At 41.1% G+C, this 19,265-nt stretch overlaps 1 protein-coding gene across 5 annotated transcripts in view; it reads left to right on the top strand.

Moving 5' to 3' along the window:
• Positions 1-3,412: 3,412 nt before the first annotated feature.
• Positions 3,413-19,265, top strand: part of SLC25A26 (solute carrier family 25 member 26) — a 123,782-nt gene continuing 107,929 nt past the window's right edge. For 2 of the 5 annotated variants that reach the window (XM_004738321.3, XM_004738320.3), the window contains exons 1-2: positions 3,417-3,668; positions 16,945-17,101. In XM_004738321.3, coding sequence (XP_004738378.1) covers positions 3,567-3,668; positions 16,945-17,101 — 259 coding nt within the window. In that variant the 5' untranslated portion in view covers positions 3,417-3,566. Of the gene's footprint in view, positions 3,669-16,944; positions 17,102-19,265 lie in introns of all 5 variants that reach the window. The other 3 variants (XM_045077974.1, XM_045077958.1, XM_045077963.1) reach the window with 3 other exon arrangements.

Genomic DNA, 19,265 nt, shown 5'->3' with positions numbered 1-19,265 from the left:
TCCATTTAAAAGACAGGCAAAAGTGGTAAGAGATTTTTCTGCTAGCATTTCTTTTATTTTCTCTTTTCTTTCTTTCTTTTCTTTTTTTTTTGGACACAGAGGGAGTGCATACACACATATGAGTGGGAGAGGGGCAGAGGGAAAGGGAGAGAAAGAATCTTAAGCAGGCAAGCAGTCTCTACACTCAGCATGGAGCCTGGGGTGGGGCTGTGGCCCCTCTGGCTGGGATTAATAACCCTACACCTTGGCCAGGGCCTGCACTGCCACTCTGGGCAACGTTGCCAAGGCCACCTTTGATGCCATTTTCTAAGATCTACAGGTATCTCATCCCTGACCTCTGGAGTCTGTTCACCAAGTCCCCCTATCAGGAATTCACTGACCATCTTACAAAGACCCACGACAGACTCTCTGCGCAGAGGATCCTGGCTCCCGCAATGGCCACCACATAGTTTTATACAAGAAAAATAGAGTGAAGGGGCGCCTGGGTAGCTCAGTGGGTTAAAGCCTCTGCCTTCGGCTCAGGTCATGATCTCAGGGTCCCGGGATCGAGCCCCGCATCTGGCTCTCTGCTCTGCAGGGAGCCTGCTTCCTCCTCTCTCTCTGCCTGCCTCTCTGCTGACTTGTGATCTCTGTCTGTCAAAAAAAATAAATAAAATCTTAAAAAAAAAAAAGAAAAATAGAGTGAATTAAAGCCTAATTAAAAACATACATAAAAAAATAAGAGGGGCACTGGTTTCTGCAGTGGTCATACCAGTTCCAGGTGCTCTTCAACCTTGCTAGTAACACTTGTCCTCTTGGGTCTTTTTTTAATTGTAGCTGTTCTAGGGTGTTTCTCGTATCTCATCACAGCTTTCACTTGCATATCTCTGATGTGGTATCCAGTTTCCATGGTGACACCCAGTGACATCTCCTGGTATTTACGCATTGGTTAGTTCAATCCCATCAAAAGTACGGATGACCTGTGTGGCAGATGGGCTATTGCAGGAATGACAACTGAATTACTTCTGAGGCTCTGACACTGAAAACTGTAATAGTTTCTGTTTTATTTTCCCTGAGACCATTCACTCTGGGGAAAACCAGGGGCTATATCATCAGGACACTCAAGCAACCCTATGGAGAAGTCTGTTTCGCAAGAACTGAGGCCGTGTGCAAGTGATACTAATTTGCCAGTGATGGGAGCGAGCCATTTTGTGAGCGGATCTTCCAGTCCCAGTCAAGTCTTCAGATACAGCCCTCGCTGATAACCCGACGGCGGACTTGTGAGAGACACTCTGGGACTGAGCCATTCCTGGATTCCTTTACTACAGAAACTGTGTGAGGTAATACAAGTTTATTGTTCTAAGTTTTGGGGTAGTTTGTTACCCAACAAGAGGTAACCAGTACAGATTTTGAGCCTTGAAAGTGAGGTGCTACTGTAACAAACATTTAAGCCATAAGGGTGACTCTGTCACCAGACAGTAGAGAAATGGGATGTTAAGGAAAGCATTAGTGCAAGCCTACTGACAGAACCTTGATGGCCTTTGTGGAACCTGCCGGCAAGGGCTTATGGGTGAATATGTTTGGCATAATTCTAAGATGGCACTGAAGATTCTTGCCCTGTAATTCATATGTTTTGTACAATTACTTCCCTTGAGTGTGAGCAGAACTTGTTAGCATGATGAAACACAACTTCTATGATCATGTTGCATTATATGGCAAAAAACGATTTTGCAGATGTAATTACAGTCCCTAATCATTGAATTAATCAAAAGGGAGATTATCCTGGGGGCCTGACGTAGCCATATAAACCCTTGAAAGAGACAAACAACATTGTAAGAAGTTCTCCTGCTGGCCTGGGGGAAGTGAACCAATATATTTTGAGATGGCCTATTGATTGTGACATGTGGTAAACAGGAGAGGGCCAGTGTTCTGCAGGCAGCATCAGGAAAGGTGTTGTTGGTAGAGGGAACAACATGGGTAAAATGTGGAGGCTTGAAATTGTATAGTCTGTCTGTGAGTAGCCTAGCCAGTGGGAAGTGTGACAGAAGACACCATCTGGGAAGTATGTATCATGTTAAGGAGCTGGAATATCTCCTGTGTGCAGCAGGAGAGTAATTTAAAGCAGGAAGGTGACATTACCATTATCTTTAGACAGTGCTTCCTGTGAACCAGGAATGAAGTTGAGAACGTCTATGCACTACCCCCATGGAATCTGTAATAGTACCAAATGAAGAAGTTACTATCATTATCCCCAATTCACAAGGGAGGAAACTCAATCCTGGAGAAGTTATGCCCAAACCTAGTAGGTGAAGCTCAGAACCCAAAACCCTTAAAGATATGCTTGCTGATCATTTCTAGATCACACACATCTAGATAAGAATAAAGGAAACACAGGACTTTATTTAATAAATATAAAGGCAGGTCCACTCCAAGAGACTTTCACTAAGTACTTAATAAAGAGGGTTTCTAGATCTGCACACTAGTACCGCAGTGAACAAGATAAGCAAATAAGTAATTTTAAAAGTAAATAATATTAAGCACAATTTAACTGCCAGTAAGAATAGAGGATGCTAATTTTTAGTTGGAGTAAAGAAACTTTTAAAGTCTTTTACTGTATCTTTATCTGATAATTAAAAAATTCTTTTTACGTATTTATTTGTTTCACAGATTAAGCCCAAGCAGGGGGAGCTGCAGAAGAGGGGAGAAGCAGGCTGCCCGCTGAGCAGGGAGCCCCGGCACCCCTGATCATGACCTGTGTAGAAGGCAGAGGCTTCACCTGCTGATCCAGCCAGGAGCCCCTATTTAATAATCTTCTGATGTTGAGTTTGTTTTATAGAGATTCAGACAAAACCCACACACAGTGAAATAAATCAAACAGAGAGAGTCAATTATCATATGGTTTCACTTATTTGCGGAGCATAACAAAAAGCATGGAGGACATGGGGAGTTAGAGAGAAGGGGGTTGGGGTAAATTGGAAGGGGAGGTGAATCATGAGAGACTATGGACTCTGAAAAACAATCTGAGGGGTTTGAAGTGGGGGGGTGGGAGGTCGGGGTACCAGGTGGTGGGTATTATAGAGGGCACAGATTGCATGGAGCACTGGGTGTGGTGAGAAAATAATGATACTGTTATGCTAAAAATAAATAAATAAAAACAAAACAAAACAAAAACAAAGAAACCCCACACACCTAAAACCAAGAGGGAAACTCTAAACCACAAGCCTGGACTCCAGAACTCCATCCTGCCCCTCCGGCCCCGCCCTTCACTAAGCCCCGCCTCTTTGGGCTTGACCTTTAGCCTCAGCCAACCTTCAGCCGGGGTCCTCTTTCCAGGATCCCGCCCTGGCTCGTTTGCTCGCGAGAGTTCTTCGTCTCGTCGAATTGCAAAACAGCTGCAGGAATGGGTGACAGAGAAGACTCGCGAGACTTGGCTGGACCTCATCCCTCCGCGGACTCCGCCCCTCCCTCTCCGCGCTCTTTAGGGCCCAGCGTCCCCGGTTGCACGTGTAGTTGTTGTGGTTCAACCTCACGTGGCCGCGGATGTGCGCGCGCTACAGGTCCGCCTTCAAGATGGCGGCGCCCACTGAATGGGGTGGCGACCTGCTGAACCTCGACTGATAGCCTGGACTGATTGCCGTGGAGGTGTCTGCGGGGCCATGGACCGGCCCGGGTTCACGGCTTCGCTGGTGGTGAGTGCTGGGCGGCAGGGTGGGCGCTGGGGTGCCAGAGTCTCGCAGTGGAGCCCGTTGTGGCTTCTGTGCCCTACCACTCTCTTCCGGTTTTGCGCGTTGAACCGTCCTGGGGTCACTGGTCATTAGGCAGGTCTGGCAGGGATCGCGGGGTTTCTGGGCCACCGCCAGGCCTTGTGTCACGGTTGTGTCACTCCTACCCGGACGACAGAAGGAGACGCGGGGCAGGCTGCCAGACAGTCTTCCGCAGGATGGCTTACCTAAAGAAAAAAAGAAGAGCGTCAGTTACATGCTGTAACCACACTCTGGAGAACTGGGGGAATATATGTCACAAAACAAAAAACGCTTACATCGCACAGACTCCTTCTTGTCCAGGACTGTGGTTTTCATTTAGCTTTATCTGTTTTTCACTCTGGGAAAAGGACCTATCTGTTCATCCAATAGATAAGAAATCTGCTTATTTTCTTCCAAGCGTTTTTGTCAAGTAGTAGTGTTTATTTTTTTTTTTAAAGAAAAAACTACAAGAATCAATATGTTTTCCTATCAAAAACAAAATCTAGGAACAAAAATTTCTGTAATATTTTGAAGCCACTGCCATGGCAGGTCCAGTAGGGATAGTGGATACAGCAGTGAATACGGATTCGTCATTGTGGAAGAGTAGGCAAAACCAGTATTTTTTACTTTATTTTTAATTTAATGTATTTATTTGACAGATCACAAGTAGGCAGAGAGGCAGGCAGAGAGAGAGGAGGAGGCAGGCTCCCCGCTGAGCAGAGAGCCAGATGCCGGGATCCATCCCAGGACTTTGGGATCATGACCTGAGCTGAAGGCAGGGGCTTAACCCACTGAGCCACCCAGGTGCCCCCCAAAACAGTTTTTTTTTTTTTTTTTTTTTAAGACAGCTTGAAAAAAAAAAACCGCTCCCATGGAATAGTGGAAGTTCGGTGGAATTTCTTCATTTAATTATTGAAGGTTTGTTGTTGCAGGTGTTGGAGATAACATGGTCAACAAGCTAGAGGTGCTCACATGGGTCAGGGGGTGGAGCTAGAATAGTAAAGTGACTGTTCGTATAAGTGACATGAAGGCTTGTTTCAGGGTGTTACAGAAGGGTGTGCAGGGGAGTGCCTTAGCCACACTTGTGGGGTGATGGTTATAAATTTAGGTTTGCTGAGACCTGTGTAAACTAGGTTTTAAAGATCCAAAGAAATATGTTAACCACTTTGAGGTTTTCCTCTGTAGCTAGAGAGACAATGGTTGTAGTTTTGACAGTTAACATTATCCTGCCAGGAACTGGGGTAAGCTCTTTGTGTACATCAGTTCTGACAAACAATTAAGTACTATCCTGGTTTTCCAAATGAGGAACTGAGGTACAGAGAGGTTAGGTAACGCCTTCAAAGTCACACAGGTGACATCTGTTTCACATTATCTATGTGTTTTAGCTCAGATTCAAATCCAGGTGCCCATAAACACTTCTGGATGCGTTTCTGAGGTCAGCTGCCGTAGCTGTTGCTAAAAACAGGTCGGTGCCAGAGTTAACAAATGAACAGTAGTTTTAGAATTTATTAAAGTATGGTACAAATGCCAAAAAATAATACTTTTTAAAAATTATAGTTACACAACTTAAAACTAGGATCAAAAGGAGACGTTTTTGATGAAGTTAGATTTCATTCACGCTAAAGAATGATTTTCTTTATTATGTACACAGTTTATCTGCCATGTATTTTGCCCATCGAACACTCTGATAGCCCTTGGAGGTATGGTGGTGAACAAACCAAACTCATATACTATTTAAGAAATGAACTGAGGGGCGCTCAGTTGGCTCAGTTGGTTAAGTGTCTGACTTCGGCTCATGTCATGATCTTGGCGTAGTGGAATGGACCCCCTGTAATCCTCTTTGCTCAGCAGGGAGTCTGCTTGTCCCTCTCCCTCTGCCCCTCTGCCCCTCCCCCCACTTGTGTTTTTTCTCTCTCTCTCAAAATCTTTTTAAAATTTATTTTAAAAAAAGAAATGAACTGCAGTGGGATAGAGTTAGAATAATATTAGAGAACCTGCCTGAGATGAAGTGGCCACAAAAGCCTCTGGGGAGGTGACATTAAATTAAGACATAAGGATAAGAAATCGAGAGACATTTTGTTGAGCAGGATGAAGGAAAACCTCAGGTGGAAAGAATTGAGGATGTTAAAGTGGTGGTTGGGGCCAAGTGGGTAAGGGTAGTGTGGCAGGGGTATATTGTAGAGGTAGAGAAAGTGAGCTGAAGTGATTCTTTGTGGGCCATGGAAAGGATTTTGGATTTTATTTGAAGCAAATGGAAGCCATTAGAAAGTTTTGTTAACAAAGTACTTCAACAGTGGAGTGGAGCTTTTTTTTTTTTACCCCCCAGGTTTGGAGCATCTTTGAGGCAAGCTGAGTGCTCCTGGAAGGGTTTTGTTTTGCTTGCTTACTCTTTTACTAGTGCCTGGCATTATATGGTTACTCAGCTTTACTTATTTACTTACTTACTTACTGAATGAATGAATGAAAGGTAGATCTAAATGACTGCTGGTTTTAAAATTCTGATTCCAAGTATTAAATGAGATAATGTCAAACATGCAGGACAGAGCCTGGGAGCACACTCCCTAAAGCTTCAGGAGGTGGTTGGAAGGGTTGTAGAGTAAAGTATGGGAAGAGCCTCCGGGATGTTAGTGTTCATTTAGCATGAGTAGGCTTTCCAAAAAAGACCTCAGAGTACAGAGACTGGTGCATACTTTTAGGAAAGCAGTTCGAAACTAAGTATTAGTAACTTAAAGATGTTCATAACATTTAAGTCAGTGAAGATACTGGAAAGCCACTTAAACATGAAACACAGGAATGGTTAGGTTAACCTTAAAAGATATATTTCATCAACTCTTCAGGGGCCATAAACAACAGTGCTTGTGAAGAGAATGCGCTATAACATGGAAAATACTTAAAAAAGAAAAAAAATCTAACACCGCCCATAGGTACATCTTCATGCTTAATTAAAACTGTAAAAAGACTATTCCCTTCACTAAAAAAGGACTATTGCAATTTCCCAAGATAATACAAAATAATGTTGATAGTAGCATTACTTTTTGCCTTCTAGTGTTTTTTAAATATAAAGAAGTACTTTATATTTTTGAAAATAACCACACCCTGTATTACATCTCTTTTCCTTCTACCTGACTCTTCTTTCCCCTTCAGTACTTAACTGTTTCATTGTCCTTGTAGTTCATGAATTCATCTGGCTTGTTACTTGGATGAAACCAAAAACATCCCGTGGTAGTTACCTCTAACTTGTCCTAGGTTGTAGGGGGAAAAATCTTGGCAAGTGTGGGTGCCGTGTAGTGTAAAGTGCAGGCGGTCTTGCTGGTAGTCTGGGTTGTCAAAACGTGCAAGCAGAAACCATGCAGAGTGGTCTGAATAACTGATGAGAGAGCATATGATTCTTTAATGACCTCTAAAAATTCTTGTCAGTGTTAAATGACAGACTCTTACTGTTGATCAGAAATATGTAGGGAAGTGAAAAAAACAGTAAAGCTAATATTGAGAACATTGTAATTTAAAACATCAGAAACCAATAATCTATTTCTTTGTGAAAAATGTGTCAAAAGTAATTTGACCAGTGCTGGTCTTCTAGTCAGATAGCTTAAAATACAGACAAGCATCTTTTTGATGCTTTGGCAAAGTGTCCTACTGCTTTTGAAGGTTGAATCAACTTCCAGCATTTTATCCTGTGTGCTTTCAACCTTATGAAATCTCTCCAAGAGTTCTTTAATGGGAGGACTTTGCTGGCATCCCTTCCTCTGGGACATCCTCATCCTTTTGGTCATAGCCACTTTCCTCACTATGTTGATAAGTTGGCCTTCACAAATTTCTTCTGACATGGGTCGAGTCTCTCGGAGAGCAGTGTCCATATTCCCATGGCTGACTGTGTCTTCTGTAACTTTATATTAGATTTGACCTTTACTTTCAGTGTTAGCACTTTTCATTTATTTGCTGCACTTTCATCTTTGTTGGCCAGTTTCCTCTTATGATTATCTGTTTTTGGAAAATGTCGCTGTGTTAAGTGTAATTTGAACCATGATGTTGGATGACTTGTGTTACTTGTGGGAATTAAAGTTCATGCATGTTTTTACTGTGTAAAGCAAGGACTGGCTGCTTGACTATTCTTTTTAAATTGTTTTCTTAGTGAGGTGGTACTGGAAAAGCTTTTTTATACTCTTCATGTAGTAGTGTCCTCTCCCTGGGCCTGACCTTCTGCTGAGAACCATTGGCCGAATGTGGCCTGAGAGGAATGGCACAGGTAATGTTGCCAGGGCTTCTTAAGTGGGGTGAAAAACAAAAAACAAAAACCAGAAGAAAAGAGAAGAATCAAGTATTGGACATACTTTTTTTTTTAATTAAATATTTTATTTATTTATTTGAAAGAGAGAGACCACAAGTAGGCAGAGAGGCAGGCAGAGAGGGAGGAAGGGAAGCAGGCTCCCCGCTGAGCAGAGAGCCCGATGCGGGACTCGATCCCAGGACCCTGAGATCATGACCTGAGCTGAAGGCAGTGGCCTAACCCACGGAGCCACCCAGGCACCACAGTATTGGACATACTTTGAGGGAAGTTTTCGACATTCTTTGCCACATATCTTTCTTTTCTGGAAAGTTCCTTCCTAGTCTTCAATCTGGTATAACGGGAAGTTAGTATCTGATGATGAAGCATTATCTCCAGATCTGTAAGGAATTATGCTCCCACATTTGCTAGGTTGCTTTGTGTGACTTTTTTCTTTATGGCATTTAAGTCAGAGGGAGCAGGTCTTTTTTTTCTTGTTTTTATGTTGAGCAGTCACCTGGACACAAGTATATTGTAACTTTTGATCAGTCAGTGAAGCATCAAGGCACCCTCAGAGACCCACCAGTCATCTAGCACCACTGCTGAGAACCAGTGCTGTGATGGAAGCCTTTTTTCTGTGTCTCAAGTACCAGAAGATAAGACTACTTTTCCTTTCTCATTTATCTTTCTCTGTAAGAGGGGTTGCTGGGAAAGTTTTAGTATTTGATAACTGTAAAGGACTTGTTAATGTGCTTTTGTTACCACTTCCCAAACAAATGCTGCATGTCAAAATAAACATTTAATATTGAGAATATCTATGATCCAGCATTTGAATAACATTAATGAAATGTCATAGAGGAGAGATAAAATTTGTACCCGTAGTTTTCCCACCTCTACAAATTAGGTATTTTTATCTGTTCAACGAGACACATTTGTCAGCCTTTGCTCTGGTACTTGGGAAGAGTGCCTCAAAGATATGGTCCCGGCCTTCATGGATTTACAGTCAAATAGGAGGCAGACATTAAAAAGAAAATGAGGGGCACCTGAGTGGTTCAGTCGTTAAGGGTCTGCCTTTGGCTCAGGTCATGATCCCAGGGTTCTGGGATTGAGCCCCACTTCCGGCTGCCTGCTCAGTGGGGAGCCTGCTTCTTCCTCTCCCACTCCCCCTGCTTGTGTTCCCTCTTTCGTTGTGTCTCTCTCTGTCAAATAAATAAATAAAATCTTAAAAAAAAAAAACACAAATTAGCTATGCAGTGGCAAGGAATGGTTAAAAAGTAACCATTTCCTGAGCTTTTTAACATGTGCCTCTGCAGGTTTTTCATAGCCCAAGTCATGTAGTTACAATTTTGTATTCTGCTCCTAAAAAATAAACTCATAAATTCAAACCTAATGGTCACAAAGTTGAACATAAATATTCCTCAGATTTTAAAGTTGGGGCTGACTTGTTCCTGCCATGCATTGCATGATTTCACTTTGTGTGGAGTGTGTCCATGCGCGATTCTTGTTCAGAGAGCAGAGTTGGAGGATACATTGCAATTCATTATTACTAATGAAAGACTTGAATTTATGTGTTCTATAAATATGTATGAGATTTAATATATGAACATAATCTTCAGTCTCTGTTAAGCCTTTTTTTTCTTTGAAGATTTTATTTATTTGAGAGATAGAGCAAGCACAAGCATGGGAGAGGCAGAGCGAGAGAGAAAGGGAGGAGCGACTCTCAGCTGAGCAGGGAGCCTGATATGGGACTTGATCCCAGGACTGAAGGATCATGACCTGAGTCGGAGGCAGACGCCCAATGGACTGAGCCACCCAGGCACCCTCTATTAATCCTTTTTGATGGGTTTTAATATTGTCATGTCAGAAATACTGCATCAGGAAACACTGAATGATATTTATAGTAACATATTAAAAATAATAACTCATGTTTATTGATAAATGATGAAGGCTGGCATTTTGCAGTGTTTACAGACATTTCCAGCTTTTTATTACAAACAGTAAACATATAACAGGCTCACTCTTAATTTCACATAATCTCAGTTGTGAAAAACTCTACAAAGTATAGGTACTTTTATTTTCCCATTTGAGGCATGAAGAAGTCTAGACTTAGGGTGAAAGAGCTTTCCTAAGGAGACTCAGTTGAGACTGGCTGAAGCCACGTCTGTCTGTCTCATGTCAAAGCTGTGTTCTTAGCAGTTAATCTGAAAGAATTTCTGGAGAAATGGAAAGGATACTCAAGTCAAATTCTAGAACCATTACTGTGTTCTCGAGAAAAGCCTTACTAAAAATAGTGAGCTGACACAGCCTTTTCCATCAGGAGATGCGGGTGCACAGACCACCAAGCTGTCAGTGTCAGTGTGGAATGGTAAGTAGCAGACCGCACTGGCTTGCAGTGGTCGCAAGTGCTCTGGCAAACCACAACAGGGACAATTAAAGAGTGATGGCCCGTTTTAATCTTATTATGAAGGGTTTTCTTGTCATCTCACATTTCCATTTGATTCAAAGCAGCAAACAGGTGCAGAAGCCCTGCTGCTTAGGAGGTTCCGGGTTAGATATTTAGGAGAACAAAGGTGACTGACACGGGTTCTGTTCTGAAGGATCTCCATGTCCGCTCAGACACAGTGGTTAGTAACGAAAGTGAAATATAAACAGAGTTATATGAGGGAGTCAAGGAAGTAGCGTGTAATTCTTTTTTTTTTTTTTTTTAAAGATTTTATTTATTTGAGAGAGAGAGAGTGAGAGAGAGAGAGCATGAGAGGAGAAAGGTCAGCTGGAGAAGTAGCCACTCCGCTGAGCCGGGAGCCTGCTGCGGGACTCGATCCTGGGACTCCAAGATCACAACCTGAGCTGAAGGCAGTAGCCCAATCAGCTGAGCCACCCAGGTGCCCCAAAATGGCAAGCTTTCTTAAGCCTTATTCTTTTTCTTTTTTCCTTTTTAAAAAGACTTTATTTATTTGTCAGAGAGAGAGAGAGAGCACAAGCAAGGGGAGCAGCAGACAGAGTAGTAGACTTCCCGGTGGGCAGGGAGCCCAAGGCGGGACTTGATCCCAAGACCCTGGGATCATGACCCATGCCAAGGGCAGCCGCTTAACTGACTGAGCCACCCAGGCATCCCAAGTAGCATGTAATTCTGACTGAGAGCTTGGGCGATGTGGCATTTGGTCATAGCCTTAACAGTGGACAGGATTTTGGCAGGTGTGTATGTATGTGCATGTATGTACGCAGGTGTGGTGGCAGGAGAGTAGGTCTGCTATGGACAGGAGACAAAGGGCAGAGGAAGGACATTCCACTCTAAGCAGGAGGGCAGAAATGAGAAGATCTAGGACATGTTTGGGAAACAGGTTGGGTGAGGCTCATGGTCTGTAAGAGGATACAGAATGAAGCTAGATAGGTAGTTTAGGGTCCATGGGTCAAGGTTCTTAGTTACGTCTTATTAAGTGCCTACTATATACCACACGTAGCTAGGGAATTAAGATTTTTTTTTTTTAAGAGAGGTATTCATTTGGAAAAACTTTACTTTTCTATGTTTATAATACGCATTACAAAACTGGAACATTACCAAAAATTAGCAAGATAGTAAAAATACTATTCATCCAGAATTTCATGCCATAGAGGTAATGAGTTGTAGTAATTCAGTGTGTATTGCTTCCAGACTCCTAGTTACGCATATATACAAATCAGCACGTAGTACACAGTTCTTTGAAAGGTGAGATGATACAGCATATATTTTATAGCTTATTTGATTGATTTAAAAAGATAACATTTTCTGTGCCAGTGTGTTCAGATTGACCTCATTCTTTTAAGCAATCCATTACTCAGAGGTAACATTATTTATCTAATAAGTTTCCAAGGGTGGACCATTAGGTTATTTCCATTTTTTAAAAATATTTTACTTTTATTTATTTGACAGTCAGAAATCACAAGTAGGCAGAGAGGCAGGCAGAGAGAGGGGGGAAGCAGGCTCCCTGCTGAGCAGGGAACTTGATTTGGGGCTTGATCCCAGGACCCCGGGATCATGACCTGAGCTGAAGGCAGAGGCTTTAACCCACTGAGCCACTCAGGAGCCCCAGGTTATTTCCATTTTCTAAAAGATTTTATTTATTTATTTGTCAGAGAGAGATTGCATAAGCAGGGGGAGTGGGAGGTAGAGGGAGAAGCAGGTTCCCTACTGAACACAAAGCCCGATGTGGGACTTGATTCCAGGACCCGGAGGTCATGACCGGAGCCAAAGGCAGACACTGAACCAACTGAGCCACCCAGGCATCCCTGTTTCCAGTGTTTTTACTGTTACAGGTAATGCTGTAGTAAACCATCTTGTATATTTATGCACTACTACTTTGGAAGAAATGTTTACAAATAAAATCACAGGATCAAGTCTTTATAATTTAAAATTTTTATTTTGCCAAATTGTCCTTCAGGAGCTTATAAGTATTTATTTACTTGATAGGGAGAGAGACAGCGAAAGAGGGAACACAAGTAGAGGGCGTAGGAGAGACAGTGAGAGAGGGAGCACAAGGAGAGGGAGGAGGAGAGTGGGAATAGGAGAAGCAGGCTTCCCATAGAGCAGGGAGCTGGATATATGACTCCATCCCAGGACTCTGGGATTATGACCTGAGCCGAAGGCAGATGCTTAATGACTAAGCCACTGAGGTGCCCCTAATTTGTTTCCCTTAATAGTGCCTATAACTCCTCTTATTTTTAACTTTTTCTGACTTATTGGAGAAAAGCTTTAGTTTTGTTGATCATTAATGATGGGGAAGCAATATATTCATAATTTTGTTGACTATTTTTATTTTTCTTCTGTGAATTGTATGGTCCTGTTTTTGCCATTTGTTTTTAATTCGGTGTACCTGTTTAAGGTTGATTTGTAGGAACTTCTAACATAGAGATAGTAGCTTTTCATTAGGGTCATTGATTCATTCTTTAAGTAGTTATTGAGTGCCTACTATATACTAGTGCTGGTAACATACTGATTAACAAAACAGGTATGGATCTTACAGTCTGATGGGAGGCACAGACATTGAAGAAATGGTCACATGCTCAACTGTGAAATTAAAATTGTGATCAGCGCAAGCAAACAAGAGGATCTAAACCTAGACTGGGAGATTAGGGAGCATCTGTACACAGTCCTAGAAATGAGGAAGATCAGATGACTTGGAGGAAAAGAGAGAGCAAGGTGGCAAGAAGGTGCCAAGCAAAAGGCAGTGGCGGTGGAGATGAGCAGTTGATGGGGTCCTGAACTGCAGAACCTTGTAGGCTATACTATGATTTTGTTCTTTATTCTAAGGGCTCTTGGAAAGTTTGGGTGATTTACAGGCTGGAGAGTGACAAGATGAAATTGACATTTGCATTTCAAGAAGCTGATGCTGCTATTGGTGTAGGGGGGCCAGGAACACTGGAAAGGTTGTGAATCTTGCTGGGGAAGAAAGACAAGTATGCCAGGAAGCAGAGGCAGCACTTGTCTCTGAGGCAGAGTCACTAGCGAGCGGCTGCCTTGTGGAGAAGGCCAAGGAGGGAGGTTCCTCAGGGAAGCCATGTCAAGGGTTTGACTGGTTCTTAGCTGTTGATCAGGCCAGTGTCCTGTGATTTTGCTTAAATTACACAGGTGGTTCGGTTTGGGTCTGTAGTCAAGCAGCAGCGATTTTTTTTTTTCCCCTGTTCTTGTGCCAGCCTCCTTTTGAAAAATAAAGGTCTTATAGTATGCAATCTTGAATTTTTTCAACTTCCAGAGTAATTTCAAAGCACTCATTAGATATTTCCGCTCTACAGCCTGCTGGCATTTTACATTTCTTAAGCTAGAGGCATATTTTATATCAAGGGCTCAGTAAATTGTTATGTTGTAGTGAGGCTTGCTGGTTATGGAGGTTATGTTATGTATATTTGGATTTTGTCTAGTTCTTAACTACAGTTTTCAGTGTAAGCTACCACAAATCTTGAAACTTATTTTGGTGAGAGAAAGTGTGCATATGCATGCGAGCAGGGAGGGAAGAGAGGGAGAAAGAATCTGAAGCAGATTCCGAGTTCATTCCACAGCCTGATGTGATGAGTCTTGACCCATGACCCATGAGATCATAACCTGAGCCGAAACTGAGAGCCAGACACTTAACCTGATCCACTCAGGCATACCTGCCTGATGACCTTTTTGATAAATGGTCGTAAGTAAAACAAATTTCTTAGACTAAAGAATAAAGGAATTTGATGGAGTTCCTTATATCCAACTGATATAAGGGTTGGGCATTTTGAACATAATTATGGACAAAACAGTATTAATATAAAATTATAAGCACTCCTAAAAGTTTTTGTTTAAATCTTAAATATGTTGCTGTGTGGCTAAATATATCAATTATTTTTTTTTCTTTTTCCTATTCTTCTGGCTTTTTTTTTTTTTTTTCCGGTCTCATGAATTTAAATGACATTTGAGTTATAGAAGTTTGAAATCTGCAAAAGCAATTAGTAACTTCTGATTCATGTTTTACTAGATAAACAGATTGAGTCTGGTTATTTTATTCTCTGAAGTAAGAATTCTGATGAAAGAAGGGTTAGAGAATCAATGCATGCAAAGAAGCCAAATAGATTAAAAGACTAATTAACTTATTGATTAAAATTTAGCAGTAGATAGCAAGTATCTCTGAGTCCTTTCCTAAGATTAAAGAGAAAATTACAATGAAATACAGCATGTTTGTAAAGAATCTAGTCGTATTAGACATTCCCAGCAGGATTTTTGTTTTCCTTGTGTTTTGAGAAAATAAAGAGGCAGGTGCAATATTTATTTATGTACTGAATTTAACAAAACCCTTTAAAAATAATTGAGAACAATGTTGGAAAAGGTTGGCTCTTTTTTTTTTTTTTTTTTTTTTACTTTCCTACATTTCTTAGGAACATACTCTTGTGACATAGAAAAGGCCACCTTTATTTCCAGGAAGAAATCCCAGTTTCTTGTCATTCTTTTACTGCCTCTTGTGGTTTTCTTCTGGGACATCTCTGAGTTGTTTTGGTGACATCTCTTTAGGTCATTTGCAGAGTAGATCTTCGTGGTTTTTGAGGCTCTGTCATGTCTCTCAGGCTGATCATACAGTACAGCATTAATATTTATGGTAATGTACTTTCCTGTTTCTATTAAAAGAATTTTTAATGATTCACCTCCCCTAGTTCATTACTGGATTTCTCACTGGGGTAATTTCATTTTTGCAGTGAACTCTTACAATGGTTTTATGATGAGTGGAAGTAGAGCAGAGTGTGTTTGCTATGTACTAAGCTTTGTACCACCCGAGCATTTTGTGTAACCAAAGGATGGAAACAACTCATCATTTTGAACTTTGTCTGTATGTTTGAATAATGCTGATTTCTCTTTTTCTGTACCTTAGTTTTTTGTTTTGTTTTGTTTTTTAAAGATTTTATTTATTTATTTGACAGACAGAGACACAAGTAGCCAGAGAGGCAGGCAGAGAGAGAGGGGGAAACAGGCTCCCGGGTGAGAAGAGAGCCTGATGCGGGGCTCGGTCCCAGGACCCTGGGATCATGACCTGAGCCGAAGGCAGAGGCTTTAACTCACTGAGCCACCCAGATGCCCCTATACCTTAGTTTTGAATATATAGTTTTAATATATATATTTCTATCTTTTGGATAGGAAATATATTCATGTTCAAAATTCAAAAGATGAGAAAAGCTAATGAGTTCATTTTAAAAGTTACTATGTAGGAGCCATATTGAGAGTCTTTTTCTCTTTGTAATTCTTTCTGCTCATGGCAAACTGGTTTTGATTCACATTTTTAAATGATGCCTTTTAGACTTTGTGTATTGAGCTTTTTATGACACAGTTTTTAAGTTCATATTTTTCTGAAATTTTTTTCCTGAAATTTTTCACTTTGCCTAAGTGATAAGCAGTTTAAAAATATTCTATATAGGCTCTACTGTAGTTTTTAAAATGCAACTTCTTCAAAGCAACGTGATGTCTTTTGGGAGATGACTACTTGGGGCCAGGTTTTTTTTTTAAAGATTTTATTTATGTATTTGACAGATATGACAAGTAGGCAGAGAAGCAAGCAGACAGAGAGGGGGAAGCAGGCTCCCCGCTGAGCAGAAAGCCCAATGCAGGGCTCGACCCAGGACCCTAAGATGATGACCTGAGCCCAGAGGTCATGGCAGAGGCCCAACCCACTGAGCCACCCAGGCACCCCAAGGGGCCACGTTTTAATATGCTCTGGGAACTTGGTTTTTTCCCCACTTTTTTTTTTTTTACTTAATTTAAAAATTATCAAGGAATTTTTAAATATACACAATGGAGTGTGAATACTACAGTAATTCTTAGATGTATGAATCTTAAAATACAGATCTAGTTTTCCAAGAACAAGTACCCATTTCAAAATAGAAGTCTCTCCCCAGATGGTCTGACTTCAGTTTTACTACTCATTTGGTAAAAAGACAAAAACACATTTCATCTGATATGGAAAGATCAGCAAGATAAATTAAGTGATAAAAGCAGGGAGCAGCACAGTGCATATTGTATATACATTTTTTTCCAAAAAGGGAAATAAAGTACGTTTTCATATTTGCTTGTATATGCCTAGAGTAACTTCAGAAGGATATAGTAAGCAGCCAGCAGAAAGCAGTTACCTGAGTTGTTAGACTACGGAAAGAGACTCTTAACTTTTCTGAGGTTGCTTGTTGACTTTTGAACCATGCGGAGGCATTAAAAATGAATTTAAGAATACATTTTTAAAATAAAAATTAATTTAAAAAGTTACAATTTAAGAATATAGCACAACTGTAGTTATTTCCCTATGGAAAATCCATAAATTTAGGTAGAAGTTCCTTTGACTATGCCAAATAAGCTGTGGACTGATAGGTATGAGAAATATGTTTAAAGATTACTTTTTTCTTATCCCTACTCCCATATGGCAGAGAGCTTATTTGATTCTAACCTTCTTTCCTTCTTCTTTTGTTTTTTTTTTTTTAAAGGCTGGCGGGGTAGCAGGTGTCGCTGTTGACTTGATATTATTTCCTCTGGATACCATTAAAACCAGGCTTCAGAGTCCACAAGGATTTAATAAGGCTGGTGGTTTTCATGGAATCTATGCTGGCGTTCCTTCTGCTGCTATTGGATCCTTTCCTAATGGTAAAAATTATATTGATATTCTCACTGCTAGGAAACCAAGATAATGAGATTTACTTTCAGGATGCTATGTGATGTTACCCCGTGTGAAATTGCTCATGTGTTGTGCTTATCTCTTGAATTTGTTTTCAATTCATTAACCCACTGCTTTGAATCAGCTATAGTGCTAGAGATCCCATTCCACTGTATTTGTAATAGAATATAAGCAATCTTTCTAAAATGGTTTTTCTTGTTAAAATTCCCAGTTAGAATCTTGAAAATGTTACTCTAATATTGCTTGTCATACCTCGGAGCCATGGTTGTCACCCTTGCCCGCCCATGGAATCTCTTGGGAAGCTTTAAAAAATACTGATGCCCATGTCACCTCCGTAAGTTTAATTGGTCTGGGCTTTGCCTGGGTATCAGGGGGTTTAGTTGCTTCCTAGGTGATTCCACCGTGAGGCTGAGTTTAATAACTACTGCCTTGGAGATTCTTTGGGAGCACATGAACCTGAGAGGCCTTAAACCTTTTCTGTCTTAACTAAATTGCTCTTAGATGATACAGCCAACTCCCACTATCCTCCTCCTGTATACTCTCCTTTGAATGTCTTGTTTTGTTGTAGGTTTGGAGTCACATTATGTGATTTATGGTCCTCTTACTTTGTAATCAGTATAATTTTTTTTTTTTAAGATTTTTAAAATTTATTTGACAGACAGAGATCACAAGTAGGCAGAGAGGCAGGCAGAGAGAGAGGGGGAAGCAGGCTCCTTGCTGAGCAGAGAGCCTGATGTGCGACTCAATCCCAGGACCCTGGGATCATGACCTGAGTCAAAGGCAGAAGCTTAACCCACTGAGCCACCCAGGCACCCAGTATAATTGTTTTTTTAAATCTACTTTTCAGTGTACTTTTTCAGATACTTATTTTGTTTACTGACGCTTTCAGTGGCACTCACTAGCAAAGCAAGTGAACAAAACAGTGACACACACACACACACATACACACACACTCAATTATAGACTAATCTCTGCTCTAGGAGATTCTTAAACTCGAGCTTTTCTCAGGATAATTCATGAGGAATTCTTTCATGTTCACCTGACATTTAGGTGTTCATCTGTGTTCACCTGGAGCATAATATTCACATAAAGATAGTGCAGTGAGAAAATAGTGTTTTGGTCCTTTGGTCTCTCTCTTCTTCTCCCTCTTCCAGCAGCCCTTAGAACAGCAAACTGTCTTTGAGGTTACCCTTCAATTTTCATTTGTCTTACTATAGTAAGGAGTTGACTGTAGGGAAGCTATTCTGGAGCACCTGCTCCCTGTCACATGTAGTTCTCTATGTGGGAGAGATGTAGCCTTTCCTAAATTTGACCACAGTGCCATCACCTGAGAGGTTAAGAAAGTACCGATGCCTGTGTCCCACTTTCAAAGATGTGATTTCCCTGATCTGAAGTGTGGCCTGGGCATTGGATTTTAAAAAATCAAACAAACAAAAAAACCCTCTTATGGTATTTCCTTTATCGTTCTAATAATTCTCTTTCTCTTACAAATTGCAGAGAGGAATTCGTGTTGGTAGATGGTAGTATTAGCAATAGTCTGTGGAGTACATGGGGCTGTCAGGCTCACAGGACTGTTATAGATTCTTGCCCATAGGACTTCACGTACATGTGGTTTTCAACTTTTGCATGTGTGAGAAAATGTTTTTCTTGCCCTACTTAACTCTGTTTTTGTGCCATCCATAGAACATCAGTGGATGGGTGGTGCTGGGTAGTTCGTCGAAGTGCCTGTGTTGCAGAAATGGCCTTTTTATTTTTCTGTAAATTTTTGGTGAATGTTAAGTTTACTCTGTGGCCCCCCCTTTTTTTTTCTTTTACTGTTCGTTAAGGCTCTAGTCTGCCTACAATACACTAGTGTAACATTCAGTGGCTGTAGACTTTTCTTAGACCATATGGTGGTTCCCCCCTTATCTGTGGTTTTGCTTGTGGTGGTTCAGTTACCCATGGTGAGTCATGCTCCAGAAGCAGATGATCCTACTTCTGATGCATCATCAGGAGGTCAGTAGTAGCCTAATGCCACATCACATGTCTACCTCGTTCATCTTACTGTATCTCACCATGCAGGCATTTTATCATCTCCCACCATCACAAGAAAAAGGGTGAGTACAGTATAGGTATATTTGAGAGAGAATGACC

This window comes from Mustela putorius, unplaced genomic scaffold (genome assembly GCF_011764305.1).
Source record: "Mustela putorius furo isolate JIRA1106 unplaced genomic scaffold, ASM1176430v1.1 tig00000095_pilon_pilon_pilon, whole genome shotgun sequence".
Classification (NCBI taxonomy): Eukaryota; Metazoa; Chordata; class Mammalia; order Carnivora; family Mustelidae; genus Mustela; species Mustela putorius.
Note: the sequence above shows the minus strand (reverse complement) of the source record. Positions and strands in the feature narration are given on the sequence as shown.